At 37.9% G+C, this 19,690-nt stretch overlaps 1 protein-coding gene and 1 non-coding gene across 6 annotated transcripts in view; one reads left to right on the top strand and one right to left on the bottom strand.

The window, feature by feature from the left end:
* The window catches only part of POLQ (DNA polymerase theta), a 108,852-nt gene extending 99,273 nt beyond the window's left edge, over positions 1-9,579 (bottom strand). The window contains exons 1-5 of one of the 5 annotated variants that reach the window (XM_043874401.1): positions 9,244-9,579; positions 8,560-8,739; positions 5,896-6,026; positions 4,262-4,418; positions 2,722-2,830 (exon numbers count right to left, since the gene is read on the bottom strand). In XM_043874401.1, coding sequence (XP_043730336.1) covers positions 2,722-2,830; positions 4,262-4,418; positions 5,896-6,026; positions 8,560-8,739; positions 9,244-9,424 — 758 coding nt within the window. In that variant the 5' untranslated portion in view covers positions 9,425-9,579. Of the gene's footprint in view, positions 1-2,721; positions 2,831-4,261; positions 4,419-4,929; positions 5,026-5,895; positions 6,027-8,559; positions 8,740-9,243 lie in introns of those variants that run through there. The other 4 variants (XM_043874400.1, XM_043874399.1, XM_043874397.1 and 1 more) reach the window with 4 other exon arrangements.
* Positions 9,580-13,503: 3,924 nt separating this feature from the next.
* On the top strand, positions 13,504-13,575 carry TRNAY-AUA. Its single transcript has one exon. It is a non-coding gene; the product is annotated as a tRNA-Tyr (tRNA).
* The last annotated feature ends 6,115 nt before the right edge of the window (positions 13,576-19,690 follow it).

Below are 19,690 nucleotides of genomic sequence, written 5' to 3'. Positions count from 1 at the left end.
AATAAAGTACTATCTTAAAAACTCTATAAGTATTTATTTAGATTTTGGTAGCATTAGAATAGTATTTAGATTTAGATTTTCTTGACTTTTGTACCTGGAAAATCTATGAAATAACTGTAAGGCATTTTCAGAGATGCTAATTTTTGAAAAATTTATACCCATTATAGCCTATCTGCTTAAATAAAGTAGAACTTCCTGGAAGATATCCCCACTGAAACTGGAAAGTAGAGAAATACATGTGATCACAAAAAAGTGGGCTCTGATGCAAGCAAACAGCAATGGGAATGAATGATACTAATAAAAAGAGATTTTAAGATAACAGCTGCCAGCATAGATAGACTAAGTTGGAACAACCCAGGAGACTTGAGGAGAAACTTCAAGAAAATGAATTTGGCAGAACAGCAAATGTGTTGAAACATACTGGATGGAAATTTACAGAAGTGGGAAGAAGCTGGAGATAAATCAGTGATAAGTTCATAGAAAATCAAGCCATCAAAGAAAAGACATTTATTAATTTCAGAGAAAACAAAAAGTTATTTAGAAAGTAAAAATAATTATACCACATGGTTCATTGATAATGGCCCTTATACATCATAATAGGGTAACACTGAGTACAGAATTAAGCAAAATTAGGACATAAACATATCTGGAGAATGGAATATAATCAGAGGATAAAGAAAAACTAAGGAGGGTAGAGGAGGAAATTGGGTAGAGTGAGTAAAGAATATAAAAAAGAGCTAGATCTACAATGGAACAGAATAGAAAGCCCAGAGATAAATCCACGAACCTATGGACACCTTATCTTCAACAAAGGAGGCAAGGATATACAATGGAAAAGAGACAACTTCTTTAACAAGTGGTGCTGGGAAAAATGGTCAACCACTTGTAAAAGAATGAAACTAGAACACTTTCTAACACCATACACAAAAATAAACTCAAAGTGGATTAAAGATCTAAATGTAAGACCAGAAACTATAAAACTCCTAGAGGAGAACATAGGCAAAACACTCTCCGACATAAATCACAGCAAGATCCTCTATGACCCACCTCCCAGAATATTGGAAATAAAAGCAAAACTAAACAAATGGGACCTAATGAAACTTAAAAGCTTTTGCACTACAAAGGAAACTATAAGCAAGGTGAAAAGACAACCCTCAGATTGGGAGAAAATAATAGCAAATGAAGAAACAGACAAAGGATTAATCTCAAAAATATACAAGGAACTCCTGAAGCTCAATTCCAGAAAAATAAATGACCCAATCAAAAAATGGACCAAAGAACTAAACAGACATTTCTCCAAAGAAGAAATACAGATGGCTAACAAACACATGAAAAGATGCTCAACATCACTCATTATTAAGAGAAACGCAAATCAAAACCACAATGAGGTACCATTACACGCCAGTCAGGATGGCTGCTATCCAAAAGTCTACAAGCAATAAATGCTGGAGAGGGTGTGGAGAAAAGGGAACCCTCTTACACTGTTGGTGGGAATGCAAACTAGTACAGCCACTATGGAAAACAGTGTGGAGATTTCTTAAAAAACTGGAAATAGAACTGCCATATGACCCAGCAATCCCACTTCTGGGCATACACACTGAGGAAACCAGATCTGAAAGAGACATGTGCACCCCAATGTTCATCGCAGCACTGTTTATAATAGCCAGGACATGGAAGCAACCTAGATGCCCATCAGCAGATGAATGGATAAGGAAGCTGTGGTACATATACACCATGGAATATTACTCAGCTGTTAAAAAGAATTCATTTGAATCAGTTCTAATGAGATGGATGAAACTGGAGCCCATTATACAGAGTGAAGTAAGCCAGAAAGATAAAGAACACTACAGCATACTAACACATATATATGGAATTTAGAAAGATGGTAATGATAACCCTATATGCAAAACAGAAAAAGAGACACAGAAGTACAGAACAGACTTTTGAACTCTGTGGGAGAAGGTGAGGGTGGGATGTTTCGAAAGAACAGCATGTATATTATCTATGGTGAAACAGATCACCAGCCCAGGTGGGATGCATGAGACAAGTGCTCGGGCCTGGTGCACTGGAAAGACCCAGAGGAATCGGGTGGAGAGGGAGGTGGGAGGAGGGATCGGGATGGGGAATACATGTAACTCTATGGCTGATTCATATCAATGTATGACAAAACCCACTGAAATGTTGTGAAGTAATTAGCCTCCAACTAATTAAAAAAAAAAAAAGTTAAAAAAAAAAAAGAGCTAGATCTTTATTTTCCATAATAAAGTCAATATATAATCTGTAAAACTAAAAACTTAAGTAACTGTATTTAGAGATATCACTAAGTCAAATTTTTAAAAAGCTGTAAGACTTGAAAATAGTTACCTTTGGAAAGTAGGGGACAAAGAAATGCTATTTTTTGTAATTGGCATTGACTACTTACATGTGTGTATAGTTAACAAATACAAAAACTGGATTTTTAAAATTCTATCATAAATGTGGTGAGCAAAAATTTAAGAATGTTTTCATTCTAGAAAATATTCAAATTATTCTACCAAAATAATCTAAAATCACTCCTACACTTAAGTACTTCTTTTGGAAAAAAAAATAAACTGCTGTACATGAGTTTGTTCTAAATAAGTATTACTCTCCTTTAATGTATTTAACAACTATTTATTAAACACTTTTGCACTTCCTCAACATTGTTTGGAATCTCAAGAACTTAATATTTCAGATACTTACCAAGATGCTGATTTCTGAGTAATATAGCAAATCTTGGTCAGCAAAAGCTCCAGCAGATACCCTCGGTGAGAGTCTCCCAGCATATGTAATTCATCCACAACCACCATTCCTAAAGAGATTTTTCCAGATACTAGGTTTTATAGAATCTCACAATTCTAAGAATTTTGAAGGACTGAGTATCATAATCTTGTACTATAAATAATTGTTATTACAGTACATTGCAGGTAATACAAATTTCAGATGCTTGTTAGCTGGCAACCTTGTAAAATACATGTACAAAGAAAATCAAAGACATCCTTGAAAACTGTTCAGTGGATTGACTTTTCTACGGGGAAAACAACTAGGGCAACCATGCTGATGTTAGCAAGTGCACAGGAAAACAGAATCAGATCAAGAAGCAATAAATGATTTTAACGGGGTGTTTTTGTTTGATTATGGTAGACTAGTGACTCACCCTACTATAAAACATAAATATAATAATTCTCTTCTCCTCTACTTGGAGAAACTAATCTATGTACTTGGAATAATGCTCAAGAATTACCAAAAATCTAGTTATCAACCAATGCCTCATTTAGTTAAACATTTTAATTTACATGTGCACTGGTGTCCTCTGACCCAGCCCAAATCCCCCTAAGAAAATACAGATCTTTCAGACTATTTCCTAATGATACATGATGTTCTTCTTCCTCATCAGTAAGCTATTTCAAAATCATATTGTATGATAAGTTATTTCAGAATTCATTCATTCATCCAAAAAATATTTATTCTATCTAGTGTGCCAGGCACTGTGCTAAGTGTACTGGATATAACACTTAACCTGATACAACACAATCTGACAATTCTGATACAAACTGATGAATGTGATTCCTCTCTCTAAGCCTGACAGAGCAAAGCCCATGTCTAATTAATTTTTTATTTCACTCCCCACCTGTATCCTACCCTAATTTTACCATTTAAGTTCACCAAGATAACATGAATTGATATAATAACTGATATTCTTGCAGTTTCCACTGCTGTTAAAACCATTCTCTTCCTATTGCTACCTCTACATGGTGAGCTTTCCCAAGTGGTTAAAAAAAAAAAAAAGAGGATTAAGACAGAACAGTTCCAAGCTCAAATACAGTGCTAATTTCTATAGCTCCCTAGCCTGCTAAATGGTAGTCTCTGGGTCCAGGCCTGATCTAGAAATCCTAGTACCAGAAAATGATAATGAATACATATACACTAATTGCAGAGATGGAAGATTATTCCCTTCTATTCCTGGTAAACTTTATCAGGAAAGAAGCAATGAGAAATGTCTTGAGGACTCAAAGATAATCTTTATGTTTTGTAAAGTGCAAAAATACAAGTAAGTAGAGTAACATCAGCAGGATGCAAAACTTAAAATTTTTAACAGAGTTCCTAACATTATAGATGCCACTTCTTACCTCCAGAAGATGACATACATTAGAATAAAACAAAATATACAGAAATCATAATAGCTCCACTCAGAATGGAGTAAGTATAGAGAAAGTATACACTTATTTCCTTATTTACTTACCTAAAAGATCCATCTTATTTTCCTCTATGAGGCGATTGATCAGACCATTGGCTCTCTCAATTGTGCAGACAGCAATATCCAAAGAAGAGAAATGCCTTGTTGGAGAGGTACTGCCCATATAACCATCTACTTTTATTCCTACTTCCTGAAATAGACTCTGATTTGAGTAAAATGGAAAAATAAGAGTTGAAAATTTATAGATATTGAATTGGTTCTTTCCCCAGGCATAGATATAAATATCAAAAGACATTTATCAGACAACTGTTGCTTATTCCTGGTCAAGGCACATTGGTTCTTTTTAGAATCAAACACTAAAAATAAGATTTAGAATTGACAAAACTTAGGAGAGATTTTCTATTAAAGCAGAGTTGAATAAAATGGCATACTTAATGAGTTCTATGAGCTCCTTATAGAAAAGCCTTACAGAAGAAAACAAAAATTACCTTAAGCACTAACATTTTTTATCTAATCAACAAGCAAGAAACTAGTTCTTTAACACTAATGTAATAATATGTTCAGAAACAAATTTATACTTCATGAGGAAAATATTTTCATTATCTCTCTAAAAACTAGTTTTTTTATATAACAAAAGAAAGAGTTTCAAAACTCAAATGCAGTGGATGGTTTTTTGTTTTGTTTTTTTTTAGTTTAACTTTTAACTAACATACCTTCTCAATAAAAAGGATCCTTACACCATTTTCCTACTTTGGTCTAAGTTGAAAAGATGTTACCATGTAGAACCAGCTTTGTTGGCTATTTGGTCTCTGAAATAACGTTAAAAAAATTTACAGAACCATTGAATTTTAGAGCTAGTCATTCAGTAAAATGTTTCTGAGTATTTATTGAGTTAACCCATAGTTTCATTTTACCAATGAAAAATTGAATCCAGCAGATTATGTGTCTGGCCTGAAGACACAGTTAGCGGCAAAACTGGGACTAGAACTCAGATTTTTTGGATTACCAGTACAATAATCTTGCCATTCCAAAAGCACATTTTTTCACTGCAGAAATCAGAATAAACTTTATTCTATTTAATGAAGTATTATACTTGTAAAATGCCTTAAAGACCATGTATTACACAAATGTATACTGCTACTATTCATTTTTGCAGAATAGCAGAACAGAACACACAACTGGAGCTGTACATGCGCAACAGTGGATGTTGTTCTTCATCCTCTAATGTTCCCAAATGTTCCCAATTAGGTAGGGATATGCTTCCTCAAACATACTTCCTTTTCATGCTTCAGCTTAGTCCTACTCTTCACTTAAGATGTTGATTCTTAATCTGCACATTTATATGCTAATTAAAGCACTCTATTTTCTAAGGAACACTTGTAAGTTTTTATATAGTTTTCACCAATTACTCTTGATTTAACTGTCCTTTCTCTTTTACGCAGTAATTTTAAAGTTTCCTCTCATAAATGGTCAACTTTTAAAGCTACACTGGTGGTGTTTAGTTGCTAAGTCATGTACCACTCTCTTGTAACCCCATGGATTGAGATGTAATAAAAGAAATTTTATTTTCCAATTGCTTTTATAATTTTATTTCAAATGAATTCTATTTCAAAAGCCAAAGCTGCCAATAATAGGCCTTTCACAATTTCAAACTTCGTAAAAAAAAAAATAAAAATTACCTGGAGATAGTATTTCTTCTCTTTAGCCACAGAGACAAAGGGCAGAATAAAAAGAGCTTTCTTCCGCATTTCCAATACCCGTTTCAAAATAAGTAGCTCAGCAACCAGAGTCTTCCCAGCACTTGTAGGAGCTAAAAGATTCCATTAGATCATCATAAAAATAAGTAATATTTGATACAGTGCATTAATAAATGCTTTAAATCATACCCAGTGACTAAATAGCCCAAGGTTAACTGGACAACAACAACAAACTATCATTAGGGTGGCTCAGTGGTAAAGGACCTGCCTGCCAATGCAGGAGATGTGGGTTTGATCCCTGGGTTGGGAAGATCCCCTGGAGGAGGGAATGGCAACCCACTCCAGTATTTTACCTGGGAAATCCCATGGAGAGAGGAGACTGGAGGACTAGTCCATGGGGTCGCAAGAGTAGAACACAACTTTAGCAACTAAACCGCCACCACCTATCATTTGAAACCTTTATAACTCTGAAATGCCTAACTTTAAACCAGCTTTCTAAATACTCTCCCAGTGAAAATAGAGACAAAGAAATCTTTATATTAGCAATAAATGATGAATATTACTGAGTACCTAGCTTATACCTAAAGATCCTTTCCTTTAAGTACTGAATAGTTAAAACCCCTGCTGTGAAGAAATAAACACTTTATATACATTGTGATAGAAGCTATGATAGATGTTGAAGGAGAAGAACTATAAGGATTTATGGAAAGGAAACAGAACTTCAAAGGAGCAAAAAAGGGAAAAAGAAAGAAATCTCAAGCAGAAAAAACAGCATGTGTATATATATGGAATTTAGAAAGATGGTAATGATAACCCTATATGCAAAACAGAAAAAGAGACACAGAAGTACAGAACAGACTTTTGAACTCTGTGGGAGAAGGTGAGGGTGGGATGTTTCGAAAGAACAGCATGTATATTATCTATGGTGAAACAGATCACCAGCCCAGGTGGGATGCATGAGACAAGTGCTCGGGCCTGGTGCACTGGGAAGACCCAGAGGAATCGGGTGGAGAGGGAGGTGGGAGGGGGGATCGGGATGGGGAATACGTGTAAATCTATGGCTGATTCATATCAATGTATGACAAAACCCACTGAAATGTTGTGAAGTAATTAGCCTCCAACTAATAAAAAAATAAAAAAAAAAAACAGCATGTGTAAAGGTCTAAAGGAAAGTCAGGTATATTCAGAAAATGGCAGTTGAATGTCTGAAACAAAAAGTACAAGTAAGTAGGCTGGTTTAGTCAGTCAGGCGTGTCTGACTCTTGCGACCCCATGGACTGGAGCCCTGCCAGGCTCCTCTGTCCATGGGATTTCCCAGGCAAGAATACTGGAGTAGGTCGCCACAAGTAGGAGAGCAAAAGAGACATGAAAGTGCCACAAGAAAAAAGTTTTATAATCCTACCACATAAGAAATTTATCCTCAAAGCAGTGGAGAGTGATTAGTGAGTTAGGTGAACATGAAAAGGAGTGACAAATTCATAATTGTACTTTACAGAGCTCACTTTGGCTGCAGAAGCAAAGGAAGAGCAGAAAGAAAAGATTAACTAGTTACAAAGCTATTGCATAAACTAGAAGGTGATAGTAAACTAGGTAATGCACCCAAGAACAAACAGTATTGGTCAGAATCAAGATATCTGAGGTAACAGACACTGGACCTGGTGATAAATTTATGCGAGTTGGTGACCACAGTTATGAATGACACCCAAGTATTTAAGCAATTGAAATTGTCAGGGCATTCTACAACTACCACTAACTGCCACCAGCAGTTACGAGTACTTCCTATGTGCCAAAAACTTTCCTAAATCCACAACCAGGCACTCATGCTTTCTCTATGCACTCTCACTCCCTCTCGTTCTCCTCCTCCTCTCTCTCAAGTAATCTGCAAGGTTACACGGCCAGTAAACAGCCTGAAGTTGTATCTTGTTCAGCCACCAAGTCGTGTCACACTCTTCGGGATCTCATGAACTGCAACACACCAGGCTTCCCTGTCCTTCACTATCTCCTGGAGTTTATTCAAACTCATCATATCCATTGAGAATTTATATCTATTGATAGTAAATTTCCTAGCTATTTTTGTCAGCCATAACGAAAAATCTGGATAACTCACAACTTCAGAGAAAACTGATACAAACCAAGTACATCTTACCAAGTGATTAGATTCTAAAGTCAGTATTCTAAAGACAGATGGTTAAAAGTTTTATAAGTCAAAATTACTCTTGAAAGCCCATATAACCTTTCATAAAGTATATTATTACATAGGGTTTTATGTATATACTCCAGTATGAGCAGGTCAACTTATAAACAGATATGTACTGTAAAATGTTCACACACTGAAAGGCAACTGAGATCAACTGTGGGAAGAACACATTTACATCTCATACTGCATGCTCACACTGGGATGAATGTATGTTGAGAGGAAAGGCAAGCAGATAACTCTCTTTAAACTGCAGGGGTTTTGCCTTTCCCCACCCCACCATATAATGAGATTTTCATAACTTAGGTATGCATATGATGAAACTCTACTTTTCATATATTTTAAGACTTTCTCTACTTATAAATTTCATCTGCCTTACCTCAGTAGAGCATTCTTTACATTCATAATGTCTTAAAAATGGTACAGACATTAATTTGCACAAACTTGAATACCTGAATACACTAAATTCTTTCCTTCCAGGACTTGTCCAAGCAAAAGGCACTCTGCCTGCCATTCAAACATCTTTTTTACACCAAAACTGTGATATTTCTCCAGAACCGCTGTAGGAAGTCCCCAATTTGCCAAGAGCAGCTTGTCTATTTGATCATCAGGTAACGTCTGCTTGCATTCCCCTTTTGCGGAAAATAACAAAAAACAAACAAACAAACACACACACCAAAAAAAAAAAAAAAAAACAAGGAAAAAAAAAAGGGAAGGACGTAGTTAGTTTTAACGTAAGACTTCAGTAATTAGCCTTCCACTGAGTTTTGGAATTCCTTACGTGTTATATATAGCCTGCCATAAAACACATCCAATATAAGTAAGGAGTAGGGGCATTATTAGGCGTGAATCCCTTACAGGTTTGAGAGATTTGGCCAACTAGTAAGTTGTTTCTCTAAATAAATGTCGAAAGAATAAAAACCCAGAAACCACTTGAAGACTAATACCAGGTCTCTGAACACGGACTAACAGCTCTTCCTTGTCAACAGAAAGTGACATGCCGCTCAGGGCCGGGGTCACAAACTGAGAAAGGGAGTAGGAGCTGAGCGGGCCCTGCAAACGAGCGAGCTCCGCGCCGAAAGGACACCTCGCGACTAGTAGCCCGGCTGAGCTGCCCACGGAGTGCCTCGGAGTACCTGTAGCTCCGGCCGGCCGGCGCCCGCGATCCTTCAAGCTGCGTCCCAGGCCCGGAGGTGGACTCAGCACCGGCCCGGAAAGGAGCAAGGGGCTGTCACTGCCGTCAACGCCGCTTCCCGAAGAGGAGTCTAAGCCTGATGCTGAACTTCGCTGTTTCCCACTCCAGCGCGTTATATTCATCGCGAAATCTTCTCCACCATTCAGGGAAACGCAGAGTCCCAGCGTCCTCCCGCTCGGCAAAAACTGACCCTGGCGACAAATGCGGCCGCCATCTTCCCGCCACGGTTTTAAAACGCAAGCCTCCCAGCCCGCCCCGGGACCATAGAGTTTCCAGTGGCGAGAGTAACCCGAGGACCATAAACTCTTGGGGAAGGAGCGGCTCTCGCTAGGTTTAGACCTCCTGCGTCTCTCTTGTTGATGGTTCGTGTAATAGAAACAGAGTTGGACCTAGATTAAACCGGGGAAAAAACAGGCTCAGTATATATAATCTCCAACTATAATCATACTGGCTTAAAATTTTTACTTTTCTTTTTGTGCATTTCTAGTTTAAATAGCAAGGTTACGCTAACTTCATAAAATGAACTGCCCATAATAGGTAGATTAGAGACGTAGTTCTATTTAACATATTGGTATTTTAAAAATAATTATTACAGGTTGTATGTGCGAAGAGCTGACTCATTGGAAAACACCCTGATGCAGGATAAGGAGTCAACAAAAGATGAGATGATTAGATGGCATCATCGACTAATTTGAGCAAACTCCAGGGGATAGTGAAGGACAGGGAAGCCTGGCATGCTGTAGTTCATGGGGTGGCAAGGAGTGGGACACGATTTGGCCACTGAACAACAATATGTGCAAAACATTATACCAGTAAATTTTAGGATTTAGAATGGAGTGCAATTTACTCTCTCCTGGTGTATGATTGTAGGGCAGAGGCTATTTCTGTACACAATTTCTACTTTAGTCATTATACACTGTAAGGAATATATGATGGCGAGTTCGGTACTGCCACGGATAGGCTTCTTAGATAGTAGAACGCTGCATGGAAGGGGCTCTGGATGTGCCAGAGTGATCATTCGGAACCAAGAGCTTATTAGTGGATCGATGCTTTACCTTTTGGTAAGGTAGAATCAAGCGAGCTCTGGACTTAAGCTGATACCTGCTATTCACCTAATTGCACAATTCATTTCACCAAGCAAATCTAGTTAGGCCTGCCCTGAAGAGAGGATGCTTTCCTATAGCTCTAAAAATCCCAAAAGGACCAGTCAAACAATAGCAAAGCCTCTAATACAAGCCTGGGAAATAGGAGAATCAGTTCTATGAAACCTATCCTGTTAAAAAAAATTTTTTTAGACAATATTCTAAAATTCCACACGATGGAGTCATTACTCCATGAAGGAAACATTTTTCTTAGTTACCTTTTATGCTTTCATTCATTTACTCAACTAGTTATTGAGCATCTACTATTGAGTCTACTGTGCTAGGCAATGGGTATATACAGGGAAGTGGCAATAAATGGTTCCTGCTCTCAAAGAGAAAGAGACTAAAGGAGACAGATATTAAACTAATAGATCGCCAGTCCAGGTTGGATGCATGAGACAAGTGCCCAGGGCTGGTGCACTGGGAAGACCCAGAGGGATGGGATGGGGAGGGAGGTGGGAGGGGGGTTCAGGATGGGGAACACATGTAAATCCATGGCTGATTCATGTCAATGTATGGCAAAAACCACTACAATATTGTAATTAGCCTCCAACTAATAAAAATAATTGGGAAGAAAAAAAATAAACTAATTCAAAAATTAATTGATAATTTTAAATTGTACAACACTCAGGAGGAAAAAAAAAGAGTACTATCAAATAAAAGGGATCCTAATTTAGATGTTAATTCTGCTGTGAAAGATTGAAAGTGGGAGGAGAAGGGGACAACAGAGGATGAGATGGTTGGATGGCATCACCAACTCGATGGACATGAGTTTGAATAAGCTCCGGGAGTTGGTGATGGACAGGGAAGCCTGGTGTACTGCAGTCCATGGGGTCACAAAAAGTTGGACACAACTGAGCGACTGAACTGAACTGAATTTAGATGTAGTCATGGAAGATCTCTCTGAGATGCAGTGTAGCATAGGGGTCCAGAGTAACTCTGAAGCCAGTCAGTCTGTGTTTGAAGACTTAGTAGCTGTGTGATCCTTGCTTAATTCCTTGAGCTTCCTTTTCCTCGTCTATATGATGAAGATGGGGCTTCCCTGGTGGCTCAGAAGGTAAAGCATCTGCCTGCAATGTGGGAGACCCAGGTTTGATCCCTGGGTCAGGAAGATCCCCTGGAGAAGGGAATGGCAACCCATTCTAGTACTCTTGCCTGGAAAATCCCATGAACAGAGGAGCCTGGTAGGTTACAGTCTATGAGGCCACAAAGAGTCGGACACGACTGAGAGACTTCTTTCTTCACTTTCTTTCTTTATGATGGAGATAATGAGAATAACAACTATTAATATTTGGTTATTATGAGCACTAAGTTAATAGGTCTTATGGCAGAAAGTAAAGATTAACTAAAAGCCTCTTGATGAAAGTGAAAGAGGAGAGTGAAAAAGTGGCTTAAAGCTCAACATTCAGAAAACTAAGATCATGGCATCTGGTGCCATCACTTCATGGGAAATAGATGGGGAGACAGTGGAAACAGTGTCAAACTTTATTTTGGGGGGCTCCAAATTCACTGCAGATGGTGATTGCAGCCATGAAATTAAAAGACACTTACTCCCTGGAAGGAAAGTTGTGACCAACCTAGATAGCATATTAAAAAGCAGACATTACTTTGCCAACAAAGGTCTGTCCGGTCAAGGCTATGGTTTTTCCAGTGGTCATGTATGGATGTGAGAGTTGGACTGTGAGGAAAGCTGAGCGCCAAAAAATTGATGCTTTTGAACTGTGGTGTTGGAGAAGACTCTTGAGAGTCCCTTGGACTGCAAGGAGATCCAACCAGTCCATCCTAAAGGAGATCAGTCCTGGGTGTTCATTGGAAGGACTGATGTTGAAGCTGAAACTCCAATACTTCAGCCACCTCATGCAAAGAATTGACTCATTGGAAAAGACCCTGATGCTAGGAGGGATTGGGAGCAGGAGGAGAAGGGGAAGACAGAGGATGAGATGGCTGAATGGCATCACCAACTCAATGGACATGGGTTTCAGTAAACTCCGGGAGTTGGTGATGGACAGGGAGGCCTGGTGTGCTGCGATTCATGGGGTCCCAAAGAGTCGGACACGACTGACCGACTGAGCTGAACTGAACTGAAGTTAATAGGTGTAAAGTGCTTAGAACAGTCCTCACCACATACAAGTACTGTTCAGAGAAAATGCTATATAAATGTTCTAATATTGCTCCTAATATATATCCAGTACCTTGATGTAAAAATAATAAACAAAAGAAATCTGCCATAAAGTTATTCTATTCTTATTAGGTGAACTATGATCAACTGAGAAAAATAATTTGGAAGAAATTGAAAGGAATGATTTGTGTCATCTTTCTGAAAAGCCTAGAGAATATTTTAAAGTTTATAGTTTATTTTAAACATTCAACATAAATTTCTAATTTAAAAAACTCTTAGAAAATTCAAAACAGAGGGGACATATGTACACCTATGGTTAATTCATGTTGTATGACAGAAATCAAACCAATATTGTAAAGCAATCATCAATCAATTAAAAATAAATACTTTTAAAGCTCTTAGAAAGTAGAAAAGAGAAGTTTACTTCTCAAAATGTTAAATATTTTGTGTGCTGTTACCATAATAATTAATGCTAATTAATACACCTGAAGTATTTCCCCCCTGTCTTTTAACTGTGTCTGAGCTTGGATTCCTTGAATTTTATCTGTGGTAAATCTTCAAGGTCTGCATTAAAGCACTTGAAAAGTTTTTTGCATGTATTTCTGCCAGATACCTAGGAGACATATCAATTACGGCCCGTTTTAAATATAGAGAAGGACATTGCAGTCCATATCAAGGAGTTTGACAAGAAGTACAACCCCAGCTGGCACCACATGGTGGAAGTCATGTGACACGTGAAACCAAACACTTCATCTACTTCTACCTGAGCCAAGTGGCCATTCTCCTGTTCAAATCTGGTTTAAAAATTGGACTGTGTCACAGATCCAGTGATCCATCCAAAAACAAGAACTGTGGCCTAAATTCCAAATACCAGAGAGGAAAGTCTTCAGCCTTGCCTAAGGGAAGACCTTGATCTTTGAACCTTTATTATGTTTTGACTTCCCTGGTAGCTCAGATGGTAAAGCACCTGCCTATAATGCTGGAGACCCGGGTTCGATCCCTGGGTTGGGAAGATCACCTGGAAAAGGAAATGGCAATCCACTCCAGTATTATTGCCTGGAAAATCCCATGGACTGAGGAGCCTGGTAGGCTACAGTCCATGGGGTCGCAAAGAGTCAGACATGACTGAGTGACTTCACTTTCAGTATGTTTTGTACAGGGCAGGAGACAGTGGTTTAATCCCCTGGGTAGGGAAGATCCCTTGAAGATTCCATGGACAGAGGAGCCTGGTGGGCTACAGTCCAAAAGTTCACAAAGAGTAGGACATAAGTGATCAGCTAAGCACTAGCACTAGCGTAATGTTTGACATCCAGAGCCAAATTTACACAGCTTCCACACTCACCATCTCAGTCTTCAGGACAGATATTTCTCAGCTCTCCTTTCTGAGGGGGCTATCCTTTTTGGGGTTTGGCTCTACATGGGGGATTTTAGATCTTACCCCAGGACCTGCTAGGAACCCCAGATTCCTATCTCCCAGAACACATAATCTGTTGAAATCCACACTCCAGACCACCAGGGATCAGCAGACATCACTATGGAAAGTTTTGATTCTAATTCTTCACTTACTTCTCTACTTAGTTCTATGATTATTTGATATTTCTGTCTGATAAGGAATTCTCTGATTTTACCAGTTTAGTCTCTAATTTTAAAAGATGTTTTTTATATTTTATAAAAATATCCAGAATTTTAAGGAAATTATGCTGTCCTACAGTGGTTTGGACTGATACTGCTAAACACAGAAATAAGGGAAACTCGATAACAATTGGTATATTTTTAAAGATGTCATCTGATTATTTTAATAAGTTTGCACAAATAATGATGAGTAATTTATCTATTGAAATTGCCAAGGTTATATGAAAAATAATGAAATTCACACAAACTGGTGAATTAACTAAAACAGAATCTTCTAGACTGAATAAATTCTGTGCTTCTCAGGGATGTAGCATACAACATAATAAATCTAATGAATATCACTGTATATTATATCCAAGAGTTGTTAAATGAGTAAATCTTAAGAGTTCTCCTTACAAGAAAATAAAACTTTTTCTATTTCTTTAAGTTTGCATTTACATGAGATGATGGATGTTTACTAAACTTATTGTGATAATCTTTTCATGGTGTTGTTGTTGTTCAGTCAGTAAGTCTGATTCTTTGTGACCTCTTGGACTGTAGCATACCAGGCTTCCCTGTCCTTCACTATCTCCCAGAGTTTGTTCAAACTCATGTTCATTGAGTTGGTGATGCTATCTCACCATCTTATCCTCTGTCCTCCCCTTCTCCTCCCATCCTCAATCTTTCCCAGTATCAGGATCTTTTCCAGTGAATTGGCTTTTCTCATCAGGTGCCCAAGGTATTGGAACTTATGCTGCTGCTGCTGCTGCTAAGTCGCTTTAGTCTTGTCTGACTCTGTGCGACCCCATAGACGGCAGCCCACCAGGCTCTGCCATCCCTGGGATTCTCCAGGCAAGAACACTGGAGTGGGACTTATGACTTAATTCCCTGCTTTCCTTCTTACCCTTCCATTTCTCTAAATTTGTTTCTGTAATGTCAAAGAAAAGAGAGCTAGTCTCAACTCACTTCAGTTCTCTGAGATTCAGTGGTATAATCAGCAAAGTGGGGATAATCTCACATATTAGCAGAGGGGTTCCATAAAAATATGCACATATACACACTGGCACAGGGTTTAAAACCTAATGAGAAGCAATCAATAGGAACAAGTGGTTTTTTTTATCTATAATTCAGTTGTCCCAGGATCTTGTGTTACCTATCCTCCACCTCTATTTTATGTTTCAGGTTTTTAAAATTATACATTACTTTCTCTGTCCAAATACTATTCCTAGCACAGCCAAGAATTGCCAACCCTCCATTGGTCCCTCAAGCCCCTTCATCTTGTCTCACTCCTCTGCTCTTGGTCTGTCTCAGTTCAGAGTGCATCTCACTACTTTCTACTACCATCTTTGTGTCTCTCCTTCACCTTTCTCAGCCACCTTTCTTGTGGTTCCTTTTGCATCAGAGTCTCTGCCTCTGTCCTGGTCTCCTATGGAAAAATGCTCAGATCTTCTTAGGCAAGAGCACACTCTCAGACCAGGTATGAATTAGAAATTGGAGAGAGGATTGAGCAGCACATGCAGTGAAATAATGAAAGTCTCTCTTGTGGAATATCTTGACACACAGGCAGCCTGGAAGACTTGGAAAGAGAGGGAGACTGAGAGCTATTTTTATTAATTTCTAGAAAAGTATAAGCTTTAAACAAAGACTCAAAATATATAAAACAAAAATAGGATTAAAAGGAGAAAGAAAAACATCTACCAACATAATAGAGCTTAATACAACTAAGAAACTGATAGAGCAAGCAGGCAAAATAATTATGATATAAAATTTTGAGTAATACAGTGAGTGAATAAGCCGTATATGTGTAGCTTTTATATGTAATTCTGTACCCAAATAACAAAACACTCTCATTTCAAACATGCATGTAACAATGTAATATTTATAAAAATTAACTATAAATTAAGCCAAAGAGGAAGGTCAACAAACACCAAAGTAAATATATACTGATCTCATTCTCTGGCTGCAATGCAAGAAATGGAGAAATTAAAAAAAAAAATTTCCCCTTCCAAAAATTTCATATATTTTAATTTTTCTTTAATTCAAAGAAATAAAAATTTTAAAAGGGAATTCCCTGGTGATCCAGGGATTAGGACTCAGTGTTTCCACTGCAGGAGTCAGGGGTTCATTCCCTGGTTAGGGAACTAAGATCCCGCAAGCCACTCAGCTGTGAAAAACACACACATATATACAATTGAAGAACTAGGAAAAAACATGCATCAATTTATTGGATCATAGAAGCCTTTGATTGTGTAGATCACAACAAACTGGAAAATTCTTCAACAGTTGGGAATACCAGACCACCTTCCCTGCCTCCTGAGAAACCTGTATGCAGGTCAAGAAGCAACAGTTAGAACCGGACATGGAAGAATGACTGGTTCAAAATTGAGAAAAGAGTATGTCAAGGCTGTATATTGTCACCTTGCTTATTTAACTTACATGCAGAGTACATCTTATAAAATGCCAGGCAGGATGAGGCCAAGCTGGAATCAAGATTGCTGGGAGAAATATCAATAACCTCAGATATGCAGATGACACCACCCTTATGGCAGAAAGCAAAGAGGAACTAAAGAGTCTTTTGATGAGTGTGAGAGTGGAGAGTGAAAAAGCTGGCTTAAAACTCAGCATTCAGAAAACTAAAATCATGGCATACAGTCCCATCACTTCATGGCAAATAGATGGAGAGAAAATGGAAACAGTGACAGACTTTATTTTGGGGGGCTCAAAAGTCACTGTGGATGGTGGCTGCAGCCATGAAATTAAAAGACACTTGCTCCTTGAAAGAAAAGCTATAACAAACCTAGACAGTGTATTAAAAAGCAGAGACATCAGTTTGCTGATAAAGGTCTGTACAGTCAAAACTATGATTTTTCCAGTAATCATGTATGTGAGAGCTGGACCACAAAGAAGGCTAAGCGCTGAAGAATTGCTACTTTCAAACTGTGGTGCTAAAGAAGACTCTTGAGAATCCCTTGAACTGCAAGGAAATCAAACCAGTCAATCCTAAAGGAAATTAACCCTTAATATTCATTGGAAGGATTGATACTGACGCTGAAGCTCCAATGCTTTGGCCACCTAATGCAAAGAGCAGATTCACTGGGAAAGACCTTGATTCTGGGAAAGATTGAAGGCAAAAGGAGAAGTGGGCAGCAGAGAATGAGATGGTTAGATGGCATTACCAACTCAATAGGCCTGAATGTGAGCAAACTCTGGGAGATTGTGGAGGACAGGGGAGCCTGGTGAAGTGCAGTCAATGGAGTTTGCACAGTCAGACAGGACTTAAAGATTGAACAACAACAATTTATGTTAAAAGATGACATGGGTCTTACATGAAAAAGATAAAAAGAGAAAAGAAGAAAAATGTACAGGAGCAAAAGCAGAATGAAGGAAATGAATTATAAGACTGTTGCGCTTCTCCATTCAATAAATATTGGTGCCTTTTCAGTAACAGTGGAAATGGTGAAAATGATCAGATTGTGCATTTATACTGAAAGTAGATTGCTTATGGAGTCAATGTAGGGTGCAAAGGAAAGAGAGATCAGGGACAACCAAAAAAAGCCCCTTTGGCATAATTCAGCTGACCATAGCATTTCAATCTTACCATGTCTCCATAGCTGTTAACATTTTACATTAATTTCTTTACATTTAAACATTTCCATGCCCACAGAGGCAAAAAAAAAGTAACACAAATGAGTAAAGTGAAATGAATGGGGACTGTGAAAAACTCTTTATCATTTTCTTCCTTGGACATTATATGTGGCAAAACCCACCAATAGCTGACCCCTAGTAGCAACTGTTCACATCTTCTAGCATAATAACAGAAAGCCAAAATTTTACCTGGGCCAATGATCATCCAAAACATGGAATATCTATGAGGGTTTGATCAGGAAGGTTTAACTGTATGAATGATATAGAATAAGAGACTTATTGCAGAGATTAGACCTTTAAAAACTGAGATGTGGTGAAAACTGCTTTACTTCTGCTTCTGGAGGCCAAGGTCAGCAGTCCCTACAAGTCAGCAGGGCCAGTGGTTGGGAAGAAAGCCGGGATGTGAAACAGGGAAGCATCAGAACAAACTGGAACCTGCCAAAACAAACTGTGAGTCCACAACTACAAATGAGAAACTGCTCTCATCTCATTGTCTCCTCCTCTCAATTGAAAAAGTAGCAAAAAAAAAAAAAAAAAAAAAGTAGCCATTTTTAATCTGCCATACAGCTTATATTTCTTTTCCTTCCTTGAATTCAAATTTGTGAGCATTTTAGTGTTCATGGTGTGTCTAGATGAGGATTTTTTATTAATCTTTTGAGATTAAACAGTCTCCTAGAATCTAAATATTGGATTAATCCACTCTGGAAAATTCATATATATATATATATATATATATATATATATATATTTAAAATACTGCTCAACTGTATTCTGTCTGTCTCTCTCTTCCAGATCTTCGGTTAGAAGTATGTTAGACTTTCCCACTCTATTATCCCTGTCTCTTAGTCCTTCCCTCCATCCCTCACTGGAAAAAGCCCAGCAGCTGAGATGGCACCAAAAGATTTTGAAATTTCCTCTTCCCGTAGACTAACTTGTTTCTTTTAAGACAGATTTTCAGGGAACTGTTTGAACTTGGAATTTTTTTGACTCATTTAGTTATGTAAGATCATCTTTAAACACTGATTTAGGGTTTTCCTAAAATATTTTGTCATCCCCAAAGTCTGGTTGATAGAGGCTCACCCATCTCATTAAATGAAAGGGAATAAAAAGATTGTATCAATCCATGCAACTATTGAACAAATCTGCTTTAACAGTGACCTTCTCTGGGAAACTTTTCTTTCTAAATATCATCCACTAGCTCAGCACTGTCTTTTCCCTTCCTTGGCTCTATTTCCTTCATAATACTTATAACTCTCCGAAATGTATTATTTGTTCATATGTTTATAGACTGACTTTCTCATCAATATGTAAATCCATGAGGGCAGGAATATTTTCTTGTTTTATCTTCAGAACTTAGTACAATGTGTGACACATAGCAGACACTCAAATATTTGTGAGATGGGTAAAATAACTATGCATCAGGCATTTTGTTGGGGCCAGGAACACAATGATGAAGGAAAGAAATACCTATCCTCTCCTGTGTATCTGAATTTCTACCCAATCGTCCTCCTTTTCTGAAATTTTTCAGTTTTGCTATTTGGTCTGAAAACTAGTCTAAGGAAGTCTTTATTGAGTGTACTATGTTCTCTGAGATTCAAATATTAACTCCTTATACCAGAGACATCAACTGTGAGCATTTGAGAAGGGTTCCTGAACTTTAAATCTCCTAGAGTTTCATATTCGGGCCCTGATCTCCTCAGATGATTTGTCATTTTTCTTCCTCCTGGGATGAGAGCGGGAATAGCAATAAGAACTTTAAAGATAAAGAGGATTTCATTCACCAAGGGAGAATGCAGCAATAAATAAACAATAAAAACAATCATTTAGTTGTTTTAGTGAATTGTTTTAATATCATAACCACCCTGAGACCT

This window comes from Cervus elaphus, chromosome 19 (assembly GCF_910594005.1).
Source record: "Cervus elaphus chromosome 19, mCerEla1.1, whole genome shotgun sequence".
NCBI classification, from domain to species: domain Eukaryota; kingdom Metazoa; phylum Chordata; class Mammalia; order Artiodactyla; family Cervidae; genus Cervus; species Cervus elaphus.
This window is presented reverse-complemented; position numbering and strand designations above follow the sequence as displayed.